At 51.1% G+C, this 21,685-nt stretch overlaps 9 protein-coding genes across 9 annotated transcripts; 7 read left to right on the top strand and 2 right to left on the bottom strand.

Annotated features, from left to right (window-relative positions):
- Positions 1-481: 481 nt before the first annotated feature.
- STEHIDRAFT_158707 (uncharacterized protein) lies at positions 482-1,465 on the bottom strand (the record flags this gene model as incomplete). The annotated part of the gene is made up of 5 exons (XM_007306072.1): positions 482-628; positions 704-760; positions 820-1,008; positions 1,074-1,218; positions 1,266-1,465. 5 exons carry the CDS (start codon positions 1,463-1,465, stop codon positions 482-484), a joined length of 738 nt encoding a protein of 245 aa, XP_007306134.1.
- Positions 1,466-2,084: 619 nt separating this feature from the next.
- STEHIDRAFT_112509 (uncharacterized protein) lies at positions 2,085-2,640 on the top strand (the record flags this gene model as incomplete). The annotated part of the gene is made up of 2 exons (XM_007306071.1): positions 2,085-2,129; positions 2,257-2,640. 2 exons carry the CDS (start codon positions 2,085-2,087, stop codon positions 2,638-2,640), a joined length of 429 nt encoding a protein of 142 aa, XP_007306133.1.
- Positions 2,641-3,263: 623 nt separating this feature from the next.
- STEHIDRAFT_99962 (uncharacterized protein) lies at positions 3,264-4,739 on the bottom strand (the record flags this gene model as incomplete). Its single annotated transcript, XM_007306070.1, has 4 exons — positions 3,264-3,938; positions 3,995-4,032; positions 4,090-4,377; positions 4,446-4,739. The coding sequence occupies 4 exons, from the start codon at positions 4,737-4,739 to the stop codon at positions 3,521-3,523; spliced, it is 1,038 nt and encodes a 345-aa protein (XP_007306132.1). The 3' UTR covers positions 3,264-3,520.
- Positions 4,740-5,223: 484 nt separating this feature from the next.
- Positions 5,224-5,529, top strand: STEHIDRAFT_60754 (NADH-ubiquinone oxidoreductase subunit; the record flags this gene model as incomplete). The annotated part of the gene is made up of 2 exons (XM_007305716.1): positions 5,224-5,356; positions 5,480-5,529. Coding segments are annotated over 2 exons (183 nt in total), but the record flags the coding sequence as incomplete, so codon positions are not given.
- A 1,023-nt stretch (positions 5,530-6,552) lies between these two features.
- On the top strand, positions 6,553-7,996 carry STEHIDRAFT_112507 (uncharacterized protein; the record flags this gene model as incomplete). Its single annotated transcript, XM_007306069.1, has 6 exons — positions 6,553-6,873; positions 6,929-7,122; positions 7,160-7,214; positions 7,272-7,309; positions 7,457-7,694; positions 7,745-7,996. 6 exons carry the CDS (start codon positions 6,553-6,555, stop codon positions 7,994-7,996), a joined length of 1,098 nt encoding a protein of 365 aa, XP_007306131.1.
- An 897-nt stretch (positions 7,997-8,893) lies between these two features.
- STEHIDRAFT_81823 (FAD/NAD-P-binding domain-containing protein) lies at positions 8,894-10,513 on the top strand (the record flags this gene model as incomplete). The annotated part of the gene is made up of 2 exons (XM_007305763.1): positions 8,894-9,082; positions 9,160-10,513. The coding sequence occupies 2 exons, from the start codon at positions 8,894-8,896 to the stop codon at positions 10,447-10,449; spliced, it is 1,479 nt and encodes a 492-aa protein (XP_007305825.1). The 3' UTR covers positions 10,450-10,513.
- Positions 10,514-11,034: 521 nt separating this feature from the next.
- Positions 11,035-16,280, top strand: STEHIDRAFT_81822 (WD40 repeat-like protein). The gene is made up of 10 exons (XM_007305762.1): positions 11,035-11,826; positions 11,893-11,971; positions 12,029-12,143; positions 12,398-12,686; positions 12,740-12,761; positions 12,812-14,209; positions 14,270-15,138; positions 15,216-15,562; positions 15,629-15,686; positions 15,755-16,280. Exons 1-10 carry the CDS (start codon positions 11,239-11,241, stop codon positions 16,049-16,051), a joined length of 4,062 nt encoding a protein of 1,353 aa, XP_007305824.1. The 5' UTR covers positions 11,035-11,238; the 3' UTR covers positions 16,052-16,280.
- A 132-nt stretch (positions 16,281-16,412) lies between these two features.
- STEHIDRAFT_122922 (uncharacterized protein) lies at positions 16,413-18,505 on the top strand. The gene is made up of 9 exons (XM_007306068.1): positions 16,413-16,832; positions 16,888-16,954; positions 17,026-17,365; positions 17,423-17,497; positions 17,562-17,576; positions 17,638-17,790; positions 17,878-17,938; positions 18,033-18,129; positions 18,214-18,505. Exons 1-9 carry the CDS (start codon positions 16,537-16,539, stop codon positions 18,343-18,345), a joined length of 1,236 nt encoding a protein of 411 aa, XP_007306130.1. The 5' UTR covers positions 16,413-16,536; the 3' UTR covers positions 18,346-18,505.
- A 219-nt stretch (positions 18,506-18,724) lies between these two features.
- On the top strand, positions 18,725-20,545 carry STEHIDRAFT_99952 (uncharacterized protein; the record flags this gene model as incomplete). Its single annotated transcript, XM_007306067.1, has 7 exons — positions 18,725-18,859; positions 18,923-19,026; positions 19,109-19,208; positions 19,259-19,294; positions 19,356-19,396; positions 19,472-19,643; positions 19,715-20,545. The coding sequence occupies 7 exons, from the start codon at positions 18,725-18,727 to the stop codon at positions 20,294-20,296; spliced, it is 1,170 nt and encodes a 389-aa protein (XP_007306129.1). The 3' UTR covers positions 20,297-20,545.
- Positions 20,546-21,685: the final 1,140 nt, after the last annotated feature.

Raw genomic sequence — 21,685 nt, 5'->3', positions numbered from 1 at the left:
GCGGTCTCACTGCCATCAGATCTTTATATGGCCGGAGCGCTATTACGTAATCATACTGTGAATACCTCCGTACACGGTACTAGTACTTATACGTACATGCCATTTCTCGCGGAACTGCTGAGCGCTGAATATCTGCTGCGTAGCTAGGAACCCAGGGAACCAGTGGGCGATTGTTATTTCCTAACTCCGCAGGCCGTAGCATACAGCAACAGAATAATCCCTGTGCACATCAACCACAGACTTCGAGATTGAACAAAGTCAATGTACTACTTAGTCACTGCCATACATCCTACATACAATGTGATAAGTACAAGGAGGGAAGGTTGAACGCGAGGTACAGGAATGCTACATATACATCGAATGCGTGTAGACGAGACAATGGGAGCACCTTCAGAATGGAGTTATCAGAGGATTCAACCTTCAATTCCACTACTTACTCGAGGCACTGCTTCAGTCAAGCTTCAACTTTGCACTGTTTCGCTCAGGCCGGAGCGACCTTCGAGAAAGGTTCAACCAATTTCAACCGCTCAAGGGCTTCTCGGAATGTTTCCCCAGACTGATCTGAGCTTTGAACCGCAATTCCATTCCGAAGGACATCAACGACAATGTCGATAGCCAGGGCGCGGCTCTGGGAGCGAAATGTGAGCATTTGAACTTGAAGGCGTTCTTAGTACTACGAGTACGTGGATAGGTGAGTACTTACTTCTTCGTATTCGGAAGAAAGCTGCAAACCGGCATCAGCGATTGCATTTCGGAATCTCTGTAAGGAAAGATGATATGCATCAGAGATATTCAGTTAACAGGTTATCAAGCACTGACCTGTCTGTCGAGTTCAGCAGCAGAATTCTCTGTCTCCACATGGCTAAGATAGTTGGCTGACCGTTCCCTTTCTCGCGCTGCAGACTCAGATGCCGTCATATCGCCCCGAGCATGTGCCAGCGCAATTTCAGTGCGATGCGCAACGTTTTGCGCCTCTAGTTTGAGCTTGGTAGAGGACGTAATCGATTGCTATGTTTTCAAGTCAGTTCTAAACCATACGAGCGAGCGAGGATATAAGATAGCAGGTAATTCACAGAGATACCAGTTTGTACGGTGTTGGACCACTTTTTGATATCCTTGACTTTCTCGCGACGAGGAATATACTTGAAGAACTTCTCCCACTTTCCAAGACCCTTAGACCAAGTATTGAACTCCTCCCACTGTTGAATCAACCCTGGCCTACTGTTAGCGTGTGTAGAGTATCATCATTTCGTAGTACAGCTCACCTGATGGCATCGGCTTCTATTTGAAGGCGCACTTCGTCAGTTTGAAACTCGTTGAGCTCCTGAACTTGATTGACGAGAGCCGGAAAGGCTTTAAAGGATCTTGCTAGAACCTTGACACGGTGGGCATTTGTCTCTTCCTTGGCGAGATTGACAGCAATGACTACCAGATGGCCGAGAACGGATACCGACGCTTCTGCCATAGAGTAGAGAATAAGTGTGGTGGAGTCAAAGCCTTGGAGTAAGTATGAGGGTTGAGTACGAGAGCCTGATGATGGGTCCTGCAACGACGATCGAGTTGGATTAAATACACAACAAGATGCCGTCTACAGCAGGGTGCACCAGATCAGGCTACAAGGGCAGTCGAGTGTGCCAGCAGCGGGTCACGATAGCATGTGAACGAGAAGTTGACGGGTCAAATGATGGACCCATATGAGTCCACAAGTCCTTGCGTGGGAGGACCATCATTTGTAGATCACTTACAGAGAAACCGCACTAGTGTTGAGGCTATTCAGGTCAGTCGTCGTACGGAGAGTGCGTAATACTTCCGTTGAGTGTCTCCGGAAGCGGATGAACTTTAGGGGGATGAACTTCCCATCCAGTATCGCCTTCTGTTGGATCAGTACTCGACTTCATGGTGCAAGATCGACAAAACCCGATTCCATACTGGCTCCAATGCAGCCTACCTAAAATGTGTATCCTTTTCAATATGTACGCACTGGAATGCCAGACCCGAATGCCAGATTCAATTTGAATGGATTTCTGAAATCATAGCTCGTACCCCTGCATCATTGATTTACCACCATCGAAGAGCCACAGAAAATGAGGAGCCTCCGTCAAGGACCAGTGCGCGGGAGAAACAATTGCGTGTGTAAATCGCCGCGGCAGGTCATCGATTTTGCATACAGATCCCTGGATGAGCGCGCCATCCTCTCGCATCAAGAGGTTGTGACTGGGGTGGGAGCCCAATTAGTTTGCTTTCGACGACAACCAGGACCCGGTCACACCGCAGCTTGATGGGAGTGGCGATAGAAGATGGAAGGAGAATTCTTCTGGACTTTTCGACGACAACCAGGGCCCGGTCACACAGCAGCTTGAGGGTGATGAAAGATGGAAGGATCGTGCTTCTTCACGAGAACAAATAGGGGCTGCGTACCCGTACTATGGTGCAACGGATGAGGAATTCCGTTCGGCTAAAAATGCAATACTCGTTGATGGTCGTGAGGACTATGTGTTCTTCGACGGTGGGTGTTTGTGGGTGCATATGGATCCGTTCATTTGCATGTGGGGCTCAGTGAGCCGTGAATCTTCGTCAACTCGAGCGCCACTACTAGTCCAGAAGTGGCCAGTGGCTACACAGCGACCGGCGCAAGTCTGAGTACTGGTCGGAGTCAAGGCGCAACATAGGAGAACTCACCGACGTAAGTAGTACCAAGATGGAAACAAACGTACTTCGTCTCCCCAATCTGCGCCACAAATTAAAGTTCCTTCGACACGAGACTGAACGTACAACATTAGTCCGAGCAACGACTTATTCAGCCAGGCTACGAGCCTGCCTGTTCTCAGCATTGCAAGTGGCAAAACTGTCGCTTGTTCCCAAAAGCAGCTGATGCAGTTGATATTAGCGCAGTATGCCCGGGGAGCTATCAAGATCCTTCCCGAATGATGCTTCATTTATTGTGCAGTTATTGACAATCGAGGCTTCATCATTCACTATAGCCTATCGAAAGAGCTTTAGAGCACCCGTGAAGCCGAGACCGTAGACCTCCGAAAGTGTGAATAAGAGAATTGTGAGACTATATATAGGAAGCTTGCCACCAACCCAGTGTAGGGAAAGGAGACCTGTCGCGGTCGTAATATGCCGTGAAGTTCAAGACAGCTCGAGTTCTGCAGGACTCTAAGCATGAGCTGTTTTCTCTGTAACATTGTGGATCATGACGAGTGGACGGTCGATGAGGGAGCAGTACAAGAGGGTAGTTATGCGAACATGGTACGACGTACCCAGAAATAGGACGTCGCTGTCAAAATTGAGAGAGTGGAAATGCCTCTCTGTCACCATTTCCAGTTCTGTATGGCCCAAGCGATCTGTTCCGAGTAGTGGAGGCAATCGAGGAAAATCCGTTCGAAGGAAGATTCTGGGTGCTCTCTGCGGTCATGGACACGCCCATGCAAAGCGGTGCGCGAAAAGGATATATTAATGGTGTTGAAGAGGTTGAGTGCCTCTACGGCAGAAGGCCGAATATCTGGATCGACTTGGGTCATTGCATCGAAGAGAGGAAGAAGTGCGTCGAAAGAGGAGTAAGGCTTGCAAGATTCATCAGTGACACGGATAAGGAACGCCATGAGACCAGTACCTTAGCAATCCTTTGTGTGTAAGTTACACCCAAGGTAAAGATATCAGGTTTAAAGGCATCGTAAGGCAATAAAACATCGTCTGTCGTCTCTGGCGCAAAAATGCTCGCTTTGGAATGAATGGTGATGCGCGTATTGTCCAATGGGCCGAACTTGATGGACTCGCCAAAATCGATGTAGTAGTACTTGACGCCACCGACCTGGGTGCGCGTTCGGACGTGGCTGATGCATTTGCCTCGACCATTCAATCGATGATCGTCCACGTGTATTCCGTGGGGGTACATACGAGATGGGTCCATCAGAAGATTCGCTATGGAACAGTCCCTATTGCTATCGAGTTCGATGTTGAAACATGATCATGCACTGTCATCGAAACTCACCTGTGAGCTATTCGTTTCTCGTGCAGAAATACGAGGCCCTATTTCGAGACGTGAGGCTCGACTGGTCCGCCACAGGTATGATGGACTATACGCACCTGCAACGTCTGTTCAATGAAATCCAAGCCTTCCCCGACAGTAGCAGGACAGAAGTCGAAGATTTCCTTGCCTACAGGGAATACCATAAAGCATTGGTTGGGAGCATGGATAACTTCGAGCATTGGAAGCGCTGGATTCCGCGGGTCGTCCCTCAGCGGTTCGGAGGACAATATTGTATTGACTTCGAGTTCGTTGCGGCCATTGGCCGGCAGCTCAAATCTCTTGAGAGCGACATGACGCTCATCGCTTATACGGAACGCGTCCATGACATGACTACAACCAGGATACTAGGTGATATGCCGGTGAGCAGATATTGCAAAACAAAGCGATCGGGACGACGTACGTTGTGCGGCACGCTATCATCATGCTTGGGCAAATCGTCCTTCGTCGCACTTTCTGACCAGGACGGTCTCCAGCCGGGACGAAATCGAGGGCGTGACATGTAACCCTTGGACTCTAGCCACGGTTGAACATGCACCCATTGACGTTCTTCAGGATCGAGGATAGACGCTCTCTGGACAGAAGACAGGGAGCCGTGCTCGTCAGAAGGCAAGTCAGCGTGTTGGGCTTCTGCATCGGCAATATCTAGCCAGCCAGGCCAAGGAACATCCTGTGTTGCGGTAGGATAAGAGCGCACACGACAAGACATAGGTAAGATGCGCATGACGACCTTGGAAAATTCGGAGAGTACGAAGACGTAGAGGATATCCGCTGGCAAACGAGTCTCCAGTCCAGAATTGGCTTGATGCCTAGAACGAATTGTCCTAACACTTCAGGTTAGAGATTCACAGATTTCACAAGTATACCAAAACAATAAGCAGGGCAAAAGCAAGGTGTGAGGGAAACGGTGAAGAGAATTCGAAGAGCCGAGGACTCGGGACATTGACAGTCTCAGGCTCACTGGGCCACGTGCTGTAACTGAGCGCGACTCCTCGGAGCACAAGTCCTCTGCAGAAACCTCTACACAACCACAATGGCCACCATCGGTCGAAACTGGTATCGCTATATGGTGCGTCTTGCTTTATTGACGCAATACAACTTCTTCTGACATGACGTATCTTATTGTCTTCTCTGCGTCTGACCTATGGCCTTCCCTTGTCCAATAAATTCGTCTGGACGAACAGCAACGGCAAGCCCACGAGAAGCCCGTCATCTTTTACTCGATTGTCATTGGTCTTGCTGGTCCTCTGATGGTACCCACCGTCCCAGCCATCCGCGCGAAGTTTGGTTACAAGCGCCCAGAGCCCATTCCTCTCGCATATCCCAGTGAGTCTTTCTGTCATACCGTCCTCGCTACCCTCCTTTTCTCGCCGTGCCTACTCCATTCAACACCCTATTATGCAACAACAACTTTATGCTCAACATCATCACTCCTCGGCTTCATGCTAGTTCCCCAGCGGCCACGGAGAGAAGTGAAGGGGTATGATGATGAGCCTTAGAGCGACCATGTGATGTCCATATCGTTGTTCGAATGCAACTTGTGCGGAAGTTCAACCTGTGGAGATTGATTGTTTCGAGCGTACTATGTTCACCGGTGCGTTTTCACGGAGAACTTCATACTCGCTCCTGCTACCCGGTGCTCTTGAACCTCTATGAGGTAATCTCGTTATGTGACTTGCCCTGGAGATATATCAGCATTGTGGGGCCTCATAGTAGCTCGTCGCCGCGACCAGCATCTCCCAATTCATCTTATCTAACAAGGCTTCGACCTGTTTCGTCGACATGGCATTTGCGACACACTCTGCCCTCGCGAATGCATCTCAATACATCTCCTCATCTCGCCATAGCTTTCATGATTAGGCCTCGCCACCTCAATCGTAACAATAACATCAGTTTACGCATTCCTTCTGCTTCACATGCATACACGTTATCCCGTCTTGGCCTTCCGGAAAACCTGAGATCCCCTTCTGCGATCTTTTGCAAATTCCGAGTCGTAGTACTATCCAAGACAATTGATCCAACTGCGATGAATGACCACCTGTCCCTGGTGGTCATTGGCTTATCGCTACCGTCCGTGTTTCCGTGGAGTTAAAACCTATGATGAGGGCATATCGGCATCGCTCACGTCGGCGTTGATGTTCCCAGACAATTGCACTTGAAAACACCTCTCTGGGCTATTTGCCATAGGAAAAAGAACCGTCCGACCCGCCTCAAAATCCACCCTGAACACCGAGGACATAATATACCTCCGTGAGCGTGTTTTTTTTGTTTGGCTTTTTGTCTGTTGCGGTCCGTCCCGCGTGCAAGTACGTTATGCGGCGTTTGCCGCGCGAACCGTTGATTGAAGATGCCGGTTGTGGGACGTTTGGAAGACCATCACTCCTTCATAGGTCCACTAAACATCCTGCCCCTATTAGCCATAAGTCGAGTGGGCTCAACACTCCGATAGAATTGTACTGCAGCCACTGAGCTGCCACTCTCGTTGTACTTACGCTCCTTACCTTACTGAGGTCCGCGTCAGCATGCACATTCTTCCTGCGACTCATTCGAGAGCCTCGCGCCGCAGTCGGAAGGAGGACGTTCCATGGCCAGGCTGGCTGTCTACCGCGGATATTGAGAACGAACACCCCCGGTTGACGAACGACGAGTATCTCTCCCTCTCTCCAGCTCAGCAAGAGGCCATCCTCCGTCCTGCAGAACGACAGTGGATCCATGTGCAACCGTGGCTGGAGTCGAACGGGTACTTGTTGCGCCCTCGGTTTCGTCCTGGCTGGAAACCATCATGGTCAGAGGGTGCGACGCGGTCCGAGTTGAACAAACGAGAAGATGCCGTGCAACATTATGTGTGTTAATTCAGCCGCTCAGTTTCCGAGACTCTCCCAACGATGTGCTGCACAGTTTCCTGGCTGTGATTATGTTATGGACGCAACTCGGACTCGTGACGGGCGCCACGTTGTATGGAAGAGGTTCGAACTACCTGCCAATGGTCGCAACGAACTGGAAATCAACACAATGTTACCCTCCGAACCATTGCGGGATGACCCGGGAAACCCGGTGCTTCCTCTGCTAGAAGTCATCAATGCGCCCGACCAGTTCTTCATGATATTCCCTGTGGGCAAGGCTCATCAGATTTCGGCCCGCGACTGTCGGAGAAGGCTTAGACTTTGTTGAACAGACGTTGCAGGTACGTGTAGTCTATCTTCGTTGTGGCGGACCAGTCGAGTCTCACGTGTTGATGTAGGGCCTTGTGTTTCTGCACGAGAAACGGGAAGCTCACAGGTAAGTAATAAAGGTGTTGACAACTCTTGAGCCCATCTCAGTAGTTTAACTGAGAGAAACCAGGGATTGTGCTATAACCAATCTCGTAATGGATCCAGCTCGGATGTACCCACACGGTGTACACTTTGACAACTCGTTTTTTGACAGCAGGAGAAAACGTCTCGGTCACGTTCGAACGCGTACACAATTTGGCGGGGTCAAGTACTACTACATCGACTTCGGCGAGTCCATCAGGTTTGGTCCTTCGGATAGCACTCGCATCACTGTCGAGTCCAAAGCCAGCATCTTCGCGCCAGAGACGGGGAATCCGAGTTTATGGCCTTACGATACGTTCAAACCTGATATCTTTAACTTGGGTACGGCATACAGGCAAAATCTTGTCGAGGTAATGGCTTCGTGTCTTCTGTTGTTGATACCACCGACGATTTGCCGCAGCCGTTCTCATCTTTCGACGCAATTACCCCTCTCCTCGATGCGATGACTCAACGCGATCCGGACGCTCGGCCGTCCGCTGCAGACGCGCTCAAACTCTTCGAAACAATCAAGGCATCCTTTTCGCGCACCGCTCTTCATGGTCGTGTCCATAGCCGCAGAGAGGAACCGGAATCCTCGTTCAAGCGGGTCTTCCACGACTGTCTGCACTATGCTGAACAGATCGCTTGGGCGATACAGAACTGGAAGTGGTGATACAGAGGCTTCTTCACTCTTCTACCCGTTGCATGAGGTTTATTCTATCGGTCCATTACACTGTATCTTCACAGTTGCTCCTTTGGACTCAGCTCGTTGTTTTGAAAACTTGTTGTCAATTCTATTACTAGTTACAGTTACCTCGCGCGGACTGTGACAATTGTACCAATATGTCTCACGCAACTGAAAATAAAGTTACGACACTCTTTCAATATACACATATCGCAAATTTGTTCACCGTGCTGGAATACAACTGGGCTTGGCCGCGCTTTCGGAAGAGGAACGATTTGAGCGCCCATCAGACCTCGTGGGCACCAGCCAATTTCGCTGACGTCAGCGAAATTGGCTGGTGCGTACTTCTCATGCAGAAAATGGCCATCCCTGTTTGGTGAAATTCGTTCTCATAGATTATTTTCTAATTGAATTTACACGAATTTAGATACCCTTGATATCCTGTCAGGATGAAATGCGGGTGAGCAATGAATGTCGGTGAACCGGCCAATTTGGCCAAGACGTGCGCCAATTGGCTGGTGCCCACGAGGTCTATCATCGGAGAAAATCGGAGCGGACACGTGGTCGTGGTTTTGGATTGTGGCGAGCCGAACGGTCGAGTCAGCACCTTTCACCAAACTCCCTGGGACCGTTTTCTTGGGTCGTTTGCCTCCCTAGATCCTTGGCACATCGTCGATATCAAGCAATTAACCACTAAGAATCATCTCTTTCTGACTTGAAATCTCAGGAAAATAAGACCCAGGTTTTCTTTGACCTCCCTCGGGACGTTCCTCGTCCTCCGGCGACCCCTCCGAGTCGTGTGACGGTGCCACACACTTGGACTTAGACAAAAATACTCTCACATCGGTCAAAAGAGTTTTCTGAGCACTGTGGTTCTAAATAAATATGGCGCCCCTAAAACTGGCCGTTGTCGGTGGTGGCCCTTCGTCTTTCTATGTTGCTTCTCGACTGCTGTCTCTACTGCCACAAACGAGCGTACGAGGCGAAAATCTGCGCGTTCATATGTATGACCGATTGTGGGCACCACACGGGCTAGTTCGTTATGGTGTCGCGCCAGATCATCCTGAAGTTAAGGTAAGGATTTTTTTTGTTTCCTCTCCTTGCATCATATTGTAACAAGGAATATATAATGCTAACGACCAACATTGTAGAACTGCACCCATAAATTCGACCAGGCCGCCATGGACCCTCGTTTTCGATTCTTCGGGAACATACACGTCGGTGCTCGGCCGTCAACCATCATCCCCCACGCACGCTCCATCTCTCTATCTTCACTAGCGCCACATTACACCCACCTCCTCTTCGCCACAGGATGCACCGTCCCGACCTTCCATCCCGCCCTCCCCGCATCCGATCTAGTCGTACCCGCGCTCTCATTCGTACATTGGTATACTCAACATCCGTCGCGACCACGGATACCTTCACTAGAAAAAATAGAGCACGTCACGCTCATAGGACAGGGAAACGTCTCGCTGGACGTTGCGCGGATTTTGCTCACTTCGCCTTCCGTTCTGGAGAAATACGACGTCCCGGAGACCGTACTCGAAATTCTACGACGGTCTGCCGTAAAACATGTGTCCATTGTTGGGCGCAGGGGTCCGCTTGAAGCTGCATTCACCGTGAAGGAGTTGCGCGAGATGATGAATCTTTCGGAAGCGTCTATGGTCCCTCTGGATCCGTCGCTCCTCGAACCTCCACCGGACACCAAACTTAATCGACAACAGACTCGGACGCTGCAATTGTTACGCAAAGGATCAGTTAATGAACACGGGAAAACACCAAAAACTTGGTCCCTCGACTTCTTCCGCTCCCCAACCGGCCTCGCACCTCCCTCTCCAAGTTCACCTGCCGCAAACCTTACCCTCGCACATACTTCTCTCGACTCATCCAACCACGCCATTCCCACCGGTCAAACATCCACTCTCGCCACAAATCTGGTCGTCACATCCTTAGGACACCGTTCTGACCCGACACAAGAGTTCTACGACCCCGCGCTCGCACATCTGCGTACTCTGAGTGGTAGGGTTGTTAGTGCGGAAGGACACGTTGTCAGGAATGTGTATGCGAGCGGGTGGGCTGCGATGGGTGCGAAGGGGGTTTTGGCTTCGACTATGATGGATGCTTATGCGGTGGCGGATACGATTCTTTCGGATCAGTTTCCTGATGCCGCGGAGGGAGAGGGAGTGCAGACTACACACGCACCTGCGAGAGGGGCGGAGGGTGTTTTGGAGGATGCGGTGGAGGGGCTGGGTCTGGGCAAGGACGTGGATTTGGAGAATGTGCCGGAAGAGGTAGAGAGGGGCGTTATGGAGGGTGAGGTGACGCAGTATGGGGACTGGAAGAGGGTGGACGAAGAAGAGGTGAGGAGAGGAGAGGTGTTGGGGAAAGAGAGGGAGAGAATGGGGTGGGAGGAGGCGAGGGAATTTTTGCGGAAGGCTTGATTGTGTGGTGTTTCATCTATTCATTGTTTAATCTATCCATTAGCATCCACCACTCCGATATATCATCACTCCTCCTCTCATTGCGAGCAGTGAAGTTCTTGGGCCACAGTAGTCCGAAATAAGTACGAAATCGGGTATTCTTGCCGCGGCCAGCTCGTGGCTTCCGTCAATAGAGTACTGTAGTTTTTCGACCGTAGGTTCGTGGGAAGATGATGTCAGACGTGACCTTCGCCAGACCACGGTTCGTTTGGGCGGACCACGCGTGACGAACCAATGAAATTGTTCACGGTACGTCCTAAAAATTGATTTCTGCTCGATTTTGGTGGAAATCGGTCACGATTTGCTGTTCGTGGACCCGCGTATATGCGTGACCATCAGGTCAAATATGTTCGCCGGCGCACCCTGCGTGATGCGTGACGAACATATGGTCGAAAAACTACAGTAATCGCTCCAACGGTTCTCTACAACTAAACGCACAACGATGTCCTCTTCACCCTTTGCTTATGGTGACTCGTACCAGCGATCTCGCCACATCAAATCGTTGTCTGTTTGGGGATTTGATAAGATTATGAGTTGATCAAGCAGGCACAGTCTGTTGTAGCGGCGAGGGTCGGGCCGAGGCTCGTAACTTATCGCAGTAATAGGCTCTCCCTCTAACAGTCACGACAGCCAGCCGACTCGGTACTCTTCAGCCCAGACTTGAGCGAGAGGACGGCGTGCAGGTGCACTCGAGGTCGGTGTAACTCTTCTTATATTATTTCTTGGGAATGTGCTCGACTTGAGAGTCTCATGGCACCAGCACAAAGTAGGCGGAAGGTCTCCTATGTCATACCTCCTCCGACAGAGCCCGTCCCGCGTCTCCAGCTTCCCCCACACGGTCTCCCTAGACATGGTTCTGTTTTGCCTCTCATTCGACCTTCATCGTCTTCGGAACCAACATCTCCTGTGAGCCCGAGATGGACACATAATTCACGACATCGACTGGGCGTGGCTTGTCTTGCACTCGATACTTCTACTCATCTCGTTGGCAAGTCGGCGCCCGAGGGCATACTCTATACAGGCGGTCGTGATGGGCTCGTAATCTCTTGGGACTTGGGGCTGCCTATGAAGCATAGGTCCGTGAGGAAGGATATGGCCACTCTCGCAGCTAGCGGGTCGCAGATGTCGGTTGGGCATTGGGAAAGGATGACCGGGTGGGGAGACGATGTGATTGACGAAGAGCTGGAGGAGGGAGAGGACGGACCAAGGAGTGATGGTGATATTCTGGGAGAGGTTAAGGGCAGCGGAAGGCGGAGACGACGGAGTGTAAATACGGACGCCCCTATACCCTTCGAGCACCAGTGGGAAACCGACCTGGATGCATTCGAGCCTGGCAAGGTGTGTTTAGTCCCTCTCATCTTTAATTACATTCACACCTCAAACCTTTTCACATGTGCTATATAGCCGTCACAATTCCGACAATCTACACAAGTACACACCGACTGGGTAAACGATATACTTCTGTGTAATCACAATCAGACCGGTATGTACGTGCTTTATCATACTCGTGGAGAGTATGTGTTTATTAGACGCCTCGTAGTCGTATCCGCATCTTCCGATGGCTCTGTCAAGGCTTGGAATCCACACTCCTCACCGCTGTCCGACCCAACTACCGTTGGTATACATCAAGATTACGTTCGGTGCCTTGGCCAAAGGTACGCAGTCATCCGCAAAGCACTTGGTGTCGCTTGAGGTCAACCCACTAGGCCATACATGGAATATCTTCAGACTTGGACCATTCGCTATTGCTCCCATTTGATTTGTTATGTTGCCCAAATTGTTTGACAAGTATGTGTTGCGTTGGGCCACACTACATCATGAGCGTAGTAAACTCACGAATACTGGGACATGGCCTCAAGCGCACCATTCTATCTCTCTTGCGATTAAATTGTGCTGATATCTATGCCAGTCGAGAACAAAATTGGGTTGCCTCCGGCTCCTTTGATCGCACCATCAAGCTCTGGGACCTCGGTCGCACGTCCTCGGAACCTATCGTCACTCTGAATGCCGCTGATTCTACTGGCCCAAAGTCTTCGATATACGCCATGGCCGTAGATCCTTTTGGCCATACAATCGTTTCTGGAGGTCCCGAGCGTGTCATTCGACTATGGGACCCACGAGCTGGTAAAAGGATAGGCAAGCTTGTCGGACACACGGACAACATCCGGTCTATACTTGTTTCCGAGGACTCAAGATATGTACGTTAACTCACCTTCTTGTTTTAAAAAGCTTATTCTAATCTTCTCTTCAGTTGCTGACGGCGTCCGCCGATGGTGTGTACCTCGACGTTTACATCTTATCATAAAAACTAATTTTAATATAGCGTCGATCAAACTCTGGTCTCTTGCCTCACAACGATGTCTACACACCTTCACTCACCACACCGACTCCGTATGGTCCCTACACTCCTCCCACCCATCCCTCGAAGTCTTCTATTCCGGCGACAGATCCGGCTTCGTTTCTAAAGTCGACGTCGAAGGCTGCACAGACATGTCCGAGGGCGAATGCGTCCTCCTCTGTCAAGATACCAACGACCACGGTAGCGTCTCGGAGGGAGTCAGCAAGATCATCGCTGTGGACGATAATCTGCTATGGACAGCCTCCGGGAACCCGAGTCTTAAACGGTGGCGTGTGCCACAGCGAAGATCGGTCAGAGCTGCTGCGTTGGCTGTCAGTGAAGTTTCAGAGGATATGGGACCACCGGAGTCTCCGTTCGTCTCCTCGTCTTTCAAGCGCAAGTCGAGAAGTATCGACACCTATCGCTCAAGACCGAAATCAATGACGGCTGATTATCCGGCCACAGCATCTGCCCCTCGTATCCCTCGTCACTCAAACTCCCTGGGCACGACATTATCGACCGCGGACGATAGCTCGATGTTCGCGGGTCATGAAGGGGAGGCGACGTGGTACGGTATTCCGTTCGAGAGCCTTGTGAGGTTGACGTCGCCACACGATCCATTCTCTTCGTTCTCGCCGATTGGGAGAGGACGAGACGCGGACGTCGCGACGCTCTATTCTGCCGCTTCGATTGTCTCGGTCCCGGGTCCTCGAACGTCACTAGCTCGATCACCACTCCAATCTGTATTCCCGGGCGCACAACTGACGCATACCCCGTCCTCGTCACAATCGCATGGAACGAATCGCGAGAGCAGTCCCGTGCACAGTATCGATCTCGTCACATCACCACGGGCGGACGAGACGTTGCATCCTGCGCATAATGCACGAGTGGAGTACGAAGAGCGGGAAGTCGTGGCTGATGCTGTACCGCTGCAGAGCACGCCTGACGAGATCATAGAGGGCGAACATGGGCTCATCAGAGCTATCATCCTCAACGATCGAATACACGCCTTGACAGTCGACACCGCGTCCTCCGTAGCCATCTGGGACCTCATCCGTGGCGTATGTCTCGGGAAATTCCCGTGTAGCGATGTCGCGGCGGCGAGTTTGAACGGCAGTACGAGGACCGGTCCTGGGAGTGCTAGTGCGGCAAGTGGAAGCGGGAGTGGAGGTGGGGCGAGTAGTGGGAGGGAGAGGAGTCCGAGGGAGGCGTTGGAGATTGTGAGGGAGAGGGTCGAGGGAGAGGCGGTTGTTATGCCGTGGAGTACGGTGGATACGAAGATTGGAGTGTTGAGTGTGCATTTGACGGAGAGGTGCTTTGAGGCGGAGGTTTATGCGGATGAGGTCAATTGGGGCGAGAAGGGAGGTGGGGAGGAGCATCGACGTGAGTAATATTTTTTTCTTGCCGAGTTGCATTTCTAACTTGAACTTTTTTGATGTTTAGTGAATATCGGCAAGTGGGTTCTTCGGAACCTGTTCTTAGGTTTTATTCGAGAGCAGCAGAGAGCCTACGCACGTCGTGTACGAGGCCACGACGCAGGCGTACACCCTATGCAACGCACATCCCATTCAAACCACGTCCACGACCCAGACTCTATACCCGGAACTCCCAGAAGACGATCGTCCACCTCGACCACTTCAAGTTCTTCCATCTCCCGCCGCCTATCCTATCCACCCTCCCACGCCTCCATCGTGTCTTCCCCATCCCTCATCCCAGCCGTCTCACCCCTCATAACCTCCTCCGCCTCCGCAAACCCTCTCAAACCTACACTCTCACCACTCATAACACCTAAAATACCCCTACATCATAATCACCACAGCGCGCTTACACCTATCGCTCAGAGTCCTGGAAGTGAGATTACTCCTGGCCCGGGAGTGACTATCACGAGTCCTACTGGAAGACATTCAAGGGCGTATACTGATACAAGTGCGACACCGCACCCCACTCATCCACATGCGGGCGATTATTTCTCCATGACCGTGAGACGACCTTCGGTCTCTTCAGGATTGCAGACACACTCGCAGACGCAGTTAATGTCCACGTCGGCGTCCGACGAACATGTGAGCTGGGGTCCTGGGGTGCCGAATCCAAATCATGCTACTGCTCCCGCGGTCCCGAACCCGAAGGAGATGGGAGTGGCGAGGGATAAGGAGAAGGAGAGGGATGTGAACCAGCCTTTGACGCCGAACAAGGATGGGGGTGGATTGATGGGGAGGTTGAAGAGTTTGGGAAAGAGGAGGCCGGCGAGTGAGCATGGGAATAGGGAGGCTAAGGTGGTCAATGCGGAGTTGGCGGCAGCGAAGGAGGCGACGGTGTGTCCGAATTGTGGTGCTCTTTCTTCCCCCTGAGTTTGCTGACAACGTTTTTTATTTTCATATTATCTCTGTAGGAGAGTGCACCACCTGTATCGACTACCCAGTCTCCAGTACAAGCCCTCCTCGCTGGTACAATCACCCCGCCCACCTCTGCAGAAGCCCCAACACTACCTCTGAACGGATCCATACAGATCTTCATAGCCGAGGAAGGGCCTCCCGGCTGGACCGTCACTTATCGCGGTACAGTGTCGAGTACGGGCGCAGACGTGCACACTCTGGAGGAAGCATTGCCGATGTGGTTGTTGGAGTATCTATTGGTGAACAAGGCGCCAGTCGTGCCGATCACGAAAATTGGCTTTGTTTTGTTACCGTATCAGAGTAAGGAGCCAGATGCGGAGCAGTTGCCTGAGTTGTTGAACACGTGAGTTGTGAGATATGCTTGACTTTGTGAACATTGCGACTGACGAATGGACTGTTTTGACTGTAGGTCTCAGTCGAAACTTACTGCGAGTCGGTTCTTAAGGGTGCGGAAGCTGACGTCTCATGTACGTCTACCTCTCCATTGCTTCCTTGCCTACCCTCTCTTCTGGTCTCTGACCCCTTTGGATCACAGGTTCAAGACAAGATCGATAAAATGGCAAACCACCTAAACACGCCGTCACCCACCGCTCGGATCTCCCCTCGCTCCTCAAGTGACACCCACCACTCCTCATCCTCCAACGGAAACACACTCAAAGACAGAGAACGCGAACGGTCTCACGATTCAGGTCGTCCGAGACCCGAGGAGACGTGGGAGATTTTGTGTAATGAAACGGTGTTGCCGTTGGATATGACGCTTGCGGCCGTGAAGCAGTTCGTGTGGAAGCAGTCAGGGGAATTGACGATGCACTACAGGCGGAGGAGGGCGTGATTGGACTTGTATTGGGTTCCGGCTAGCTGGGGTGAATGAGAAGGATGGTAGTGAAAAAGGACGCTCTTACAATTTACTTGTTATCTGTGGGACGGGTACGATTTTTTCGTTCGCAGGTGCGGTTGTGGCGCCGGGCGCACTGACTGACTGAGCTTGGTTTATTTGTACGCTTGGTGTTTGTTCTTTTAGATCTGGCTTTTGCTGTAGCATACGTTCAATGAGTTCTAATAGATGTTATGCGCTGTCTGAATTTCAAGGAGTTTTCCGGCTAAGTATGCGATCCGTGCTGTAACTCGAAAGGGCATGACGGAAGGAGGCCGACGCGACGCGTCTTTCGCGGACTTACGCTTCGTCATTGGGTCTTCCGGTTCCTCTATCCCGAACCACAGAGAACATTCGTAACTTACAGCAAGTATAAAGTCTGGGACTGCTAGGACACGCTATATATTCTCTTTGTTTTGTCTACAACTAGTACACAACGCGCTATGCTCCCTCGACTATCCCGTACTTTGCGTGCGACACCTTTACATCTTCTCCGTAGAGGATTTCTTTCGTCTTCAGCCCCTCTCGTACGGACCCGACCGATAAGTGCACACAAATACACGCCCATCTCGTCACCACGACACTTTTCGTCATACCTACCTCGGCAAGCACGCTATAATCGCTTTGGAGACTCGGGAGGACAATCCGGAGGAGGTCCAGGATTCCAGTCTTCGCCGAACACTGCACAGACTGTGGTGATTGGGATGTCTATACTCGCGGGTACATACTATGTCGCACAGTGCGCTCAATACTTTGTTTGAGTGCTGGCTGTACAACTTACGCCTGCTCTACAGTCTAGAGCGCGTTCCGGAGACAGGTCGATGGAGGTTCATGGATATTAGCCCAAAGTATGAAGCATCCGTGCGTTTTCCAGCCATCCAGACTCTTGTCCTTCTCAAATATGTGTGACTGATGCCTGAATCCGGAACTAGCTAGCAGAAGCCACCAACCAACAAGTCCTACAAGAATTTAAAGGTCGCATGCTCCCTCCAAATCACCCTCTCACTCGCCACATCCGAAATGTTGTCTCCAGAATCCTCGAAGCAAATCATCTCGGCTCCCTAGCAGACACACCACGGGTCGCACCTCCATCAGCCATGGAAGTGCTTTTTGGCATGGGTAATCCTCCGGACGGTGCTTGGGACCCGGATGCAACGCCACATCCTCGAGAGGGCCAGGCAAGTGGAGAAGGATCGGCGATTGGACCTAATAGGAGATGGAACCTGGTGGTGGTGAAAGATGATAAGATGGTTAACGCGATGGCGACGCCTGGTAAGCCTTACAAACCTTCTCTATGACTTTGAACCTTTGAACCAAGCGGTGATTTAGGGACTATCATCGTGTTCACCGGCATCCTCCCCGTCTGCAGAGACGAACAGGGACTTGCCGCTGTTCTTGGTCACGGTCAGTATCCTACCTTGCCTCTCGTTCTTGACGATAGCCTCGTTCACTCATCCATATATTATAGAGATTGCTCACGTAGGTACGCCAGATCGTCACAAATGATGTGGATTTGACATCTGAGATGAGCCTGTTGCGTACAGTCGCGCGACATAGCGCCGAAAGCTACTCATATGGCAAAGTCCTGATTTTCATGGCCTTATTACTCGATTCTCTGAGCATCTATGGTGGGTTCTCTGCGTTGCTGAGGACGTTCCTCCTGGAGCTTCCACGGTCGCGCAAACAGGAGCTTGAAGGTAAGCGGATACATCTTACATCTGCACGTCAACAATATCAATAATTTTCTTGCTCGACTTTGCCCATGAACCTGAACACTGTGATAGCGGACACGATTGGCCTGCGACTGAGTGCGAAAGCCTGCTATGACCCGACCGCTGCTCCAAGGTAAGCCCCCAATTCGACCATCCCATTCATACAACCATATCGCAACCATCTTCGCTAAGCCTAGTAGCTGACTGTCGTCATCTTGTTGCTATAGCATGTTCGCGCGTCTCGCCGAACTAGAAAAGAGGCAGAGCGGTAGCCTGAGCATCGATTTCCTGCAGACTCACCCTGCATCGGACAAACGGGTCAAGGTTCGTGGACAGAATCCTTCCTCAATCGCGTCAAATGCATACTCATACTCATACTGACGTGTGGTTGTTTTTGGTTTGCAATAGTTGCTCGAAGCCCAGCTACCAGAGGCGTTCGACTTACAAGCTCGGAGCTCGGAGTGTGCTGGCGTAGCGGATAAGCTGGCTGCATTTAGAGATTCATTTAGCGGTAGTAGTCAAGGAGGAGCTGTCTGGTAGAACTCTGGACTCTACCTCAGGCTTGGCTTGAGTGATCCTAACACTACTTTAACTGATATGCGTTTAAATTGAAGACGTTGGAATGGCACTCGGGTTATCTATTGTACCCACCACAGACTCACGCACATTGTACTTCACTCTACCAGTACCGATCTCTGCTCATCTCATTCTACTCGAATTCGATGTGTCTGAGACTGTCTCAGACAGGATATGGGCCACATTGAACCGAACTGCGAGTTGGGCCACATAATCACGGTCAAGTGACCTCCATGACTCGGATGCTCTTCAGAACTTCACCGACCTTGACTCTCCGGATTTCTCGATATCTTGTTTACTCGTCGCCAGTGCGCACAATTGGATCGCTGTAGCGTAGAATTCCATGTCCTCGTCGACTTCCCGTCCGCCAAACGCTCAGGCCAGCGGTAGCGGCGGTGTACCCACTCCGAAGGCGCCAACGAAGCCTCCAGTTGTCCAACCAGGAACAGGAAAGAACATCATCATAAACCCCAATCAAGTACGCCTTTCGTCCATTTACTCCACTTGTGGTATGGGTTCATGATGATTCAGGTTCTGGTAGCGACTGAATCCTGTACTTGAATGTATAAGGAATGTGGGGAAGGAGTTTGGAGACATCGTGGTGGACTTTCAGGTCGGGAAGACGACGGGAGTTCTGTTTCTCAGGTGAGTGTCCTTTCTTGAACTTGTCAGCGGAGTGGGCGTGAAGACTAAGTAAGCTGATGGACGGTTCATGACGTGCGGATAGCCTACGATATCATCGGTTGCATCCTGAGTATATCCACAAGCGGATAGAGGTGCTGGGCCATTCGTATAATTTACGAATATTACTACTACTGTGCGACATAGTGGGTTGTTCATTTCGGTTCATTTGTGATGATCCGCTCATGGAAGCTAGACGGAACACCAAGAACACATTCGAGAGCTCACCAAGGTACGTTCCAACCTCCCGTGTGGCATGCAGGTGTCGTGTCTCAATAACGTTTGTTCTCCAGATATGCATTATCAACAACATCACGATGATTGTGGCATGGAGGTCTGTACAAACCCTGCTGGATCAATCCGGGTGTTAGGCGGTTTTCGTCGTAACTGACCAACACGACTCGCACAGCCCAGATGAAGCAGGACAATATCTCGCCACGTTCAAACAATTCGAACACAGACCTCCTGACCTCATTCGCGAACGGGTTGAACGCGAACCGATGGCTATGTTACGAAATTCGCTCACTAGCATCAGCAAAGTGAACAAAACGGACGTTGAGACACTGCGGACTACGTTTGGTGTAGGTACTCTTTCCACTAATAATCTTACATGAATGCTAACTGCACAGATTGGCTTGCTGTGTTCTTCCAGAGCTTTGCAAATATATCTAGGGCAACAACAGACCAGCTCACCGACCTTCCTGGTTTTGGACCCAAGAAGATTGCACGCATGAAGGAAGCGTTTGACAAACCATTCCGAAACTCTGCCACCAGCGCGCTCGACTTCCCCTCGACTTCCTCTCAGCCTAAAGCTCAGAGTAGACTGCCGCCATCGGCAACAGACAGATCAGGTGCGAATAGCAGTATTACTGCTGAGAGTCACGATAAGGGAAAGGGCAAAGAGAAGGAGCCCAATAGTGGCTCCAGTCAACCACCACCTCGCCCGCCCGTCGTCACACCATCATCATTAGCTTCTAAAAATGGAAGTCAAGGCTCGTCTGGCGCACGTCCACGAGAACCATCGCCCGTATGGGATATCGAGCTCGACTTGAATTCTCCATCCCCTTCGCCACCCCTGCCTTTGCGTGTCTCAACCCCTATTCAGGGACCCATCCAAGCTCAAGGGAAGAAGAGAGCTGCGAGCCCTGTGTGGGACATAGAGTTGGACTTGAACGGAAGCGACATCGAGATGGATGAGGACGATGGAAGGGAGAAAAAGAGGAAGAAAGGATGAGCATGATTTAGAAGATCGAGGCAGACGGTCAACTCCAGGGTGTGTTCGGTTTCGAGCGGGTCAATTAGGTCGGTCGAAGGGTTGGACTGTTTGGGTATGTCATGCTTTGCGTCGAGACCCTACATAGAAGGCGGGCTAGCGCAATCATCAGACTCGTTTCATGCGCCTTCGTTCATACCATGGGCTTTCTGTCAAACGCACCTGTCGGTACTGCTTCCAGTGGATGCTGTGGAAGACTCACACAATGTCTACGCCTTGTTTCGCACTTTTCCCAAGGTTGCATAGGTGTATTTTGGACCTTGCGGCAACCTACCCGAGCGCCGAGGGCGGCTGTCATACTGTGACCGACCCGTCCGGCGCGTCCGGCGACGCCTGGAGGCACCCGGCGCCGCCTGGAGGAATCCGGCCACGCCTCCAGGCAATTCTTGTACCCTCCCCTTTGAAGGATGCCTCCAGCAGTTTTGTACACATTTTGTAAATACCCCCAAAAAATGTCATTTATTCGCATATGCTTCAATCTGCCTGGAGACGATCCGCCCACCAGTCGAGCCCTGCTTGGAGGCAATTTCGCACAAGTCACGCATTGCCTGGAGGTGTTCCCGAGCAAGTCACACCCTGCCTGGACGCAATTTCGAGCAAGTCGCTCATTGCCTGGAGGCAATTCCGAGCAAGTTGCCCATTGCCTGGAGCCTACCCTCATCAGCTCCATATTTGCTTGGAGGTCATTCTGCACACGTTGTGTTCTGCCCACGGGAGTTTCTGTTGGAGAATCCGCCATCTGCCTGGAGGCGACCCGTACTCGCTCTCTGCTCGCCTGGATGTACTTCCTCACATCTCGTGGATTACCTCCAGCAATTTCTGTCTGCACATCAGCTCATCGGGAGGCATCCTCACTCCTGTCAGTGTATAAAACGTAAATGTGTGACGTGATTTTGGCGAGATGACGGAGGTTGAATTTGGGAGTTCTGTCTATTTGACAAACATTTATAAGTATACAGGATGCTAGAAATCAATTTGTGAAGGAATCGGTCCATTTGCTCCAAAGTTATAGCATAAACGGTCAGGAAGATATTGCCACATTGAGGCTGGAGGGGTTCGGTACGCCAGAACTAGTGATATAATGATTTGATTGACTTGGTTTTTGCTGTCGTGGGTAGATTGACATCACTAACTGATTATGAAAGCCACACCCGAAACAAAAACTACGACTGTGGCCTTGATAGTGGTGCCGCGTCAAGGGGAGGAGGAGGAGAACGTCTACCCAGGGGGTACTGCAGTGGTTGAAATTGTTGGTGATGTTGACATTATGATTGGACAGTATAGTTTGACGTTTATGAAGACGATCTACGGTACAACATCAGTAAAAATGACTTCTGCATCAATTGTGGG

The sequence above is a fragment of the Stereum hirsutum genome (assembly GCF_000264905.1).
Source record: "Stereum hirsutum FP-91666 SS1 unplaced genomic scaffold STEHIscaffold_10, whole genome shotgun sequence".
NCBI classification, from domain to species: Eukaryota; Fungi; Basidiomycota; class Agaricomycetes; order Russulales; family Stereaceae; genus Stereum; species Stereum hirsutum.
The sequence above is the reverse complement of the archived record's forward strand: the minus strand, read 5'-3'. Positions and strand labels throughout refer to the sequence as shown.

What these genes read in the sequence shown, in the direction of transcription:
- STEHIDRAFT_81822 (XM_007305762.1), top strand. Translation starts at nt 11,239, where the DNA reads ATGGCACCAGCACAAAGTAGGCGGAAGGTCTCCTATGTCATACCTCCT. An exon ending in ATGCATTCGAGCCTGGCAAG is followed by an intron (nt 11,827 to 11,892) that starts GTGTGTTTAGTC and finishes TGTGCTATATAG; the next exon opens with CCGTCACAATTCCGACAATC. An exon ending in CGGCAGCGAAGGAGGCGACG is followed by an intron (nt 15,139 to 15,215) that starts GTGTGTCCGAAT and finishes TTATCTCTGTAG; the next exon opens with GAGAGTGCACCACCTGTATC.
- STEHIDRAFT_122922 (XM_007306068.1), top strand. Translation starts at nt 16,537, where the DNA reads ATGCTCCCTCGACTATCCCGTACTTTGCGTGCGACACCTTTACATCTT. An exon ending in TAACGCGATGGCGACGCCTG is followed by an intron (nt 17,366 to 17,422) that starts GTAAGCCTTACA and finishes GCGGTGATTTAG; the next exon opens with GGACTATCATCGTGTTCACC. An exon ending in GCGCAAACAGGAGCTTGAAG is followed by an intron (nt 17,791 to 17,877) that starts GTAAGCGGATAC and finishes ACACTGTGATAG; the next exon opens with CGGACACGATTGGCCTGCGA.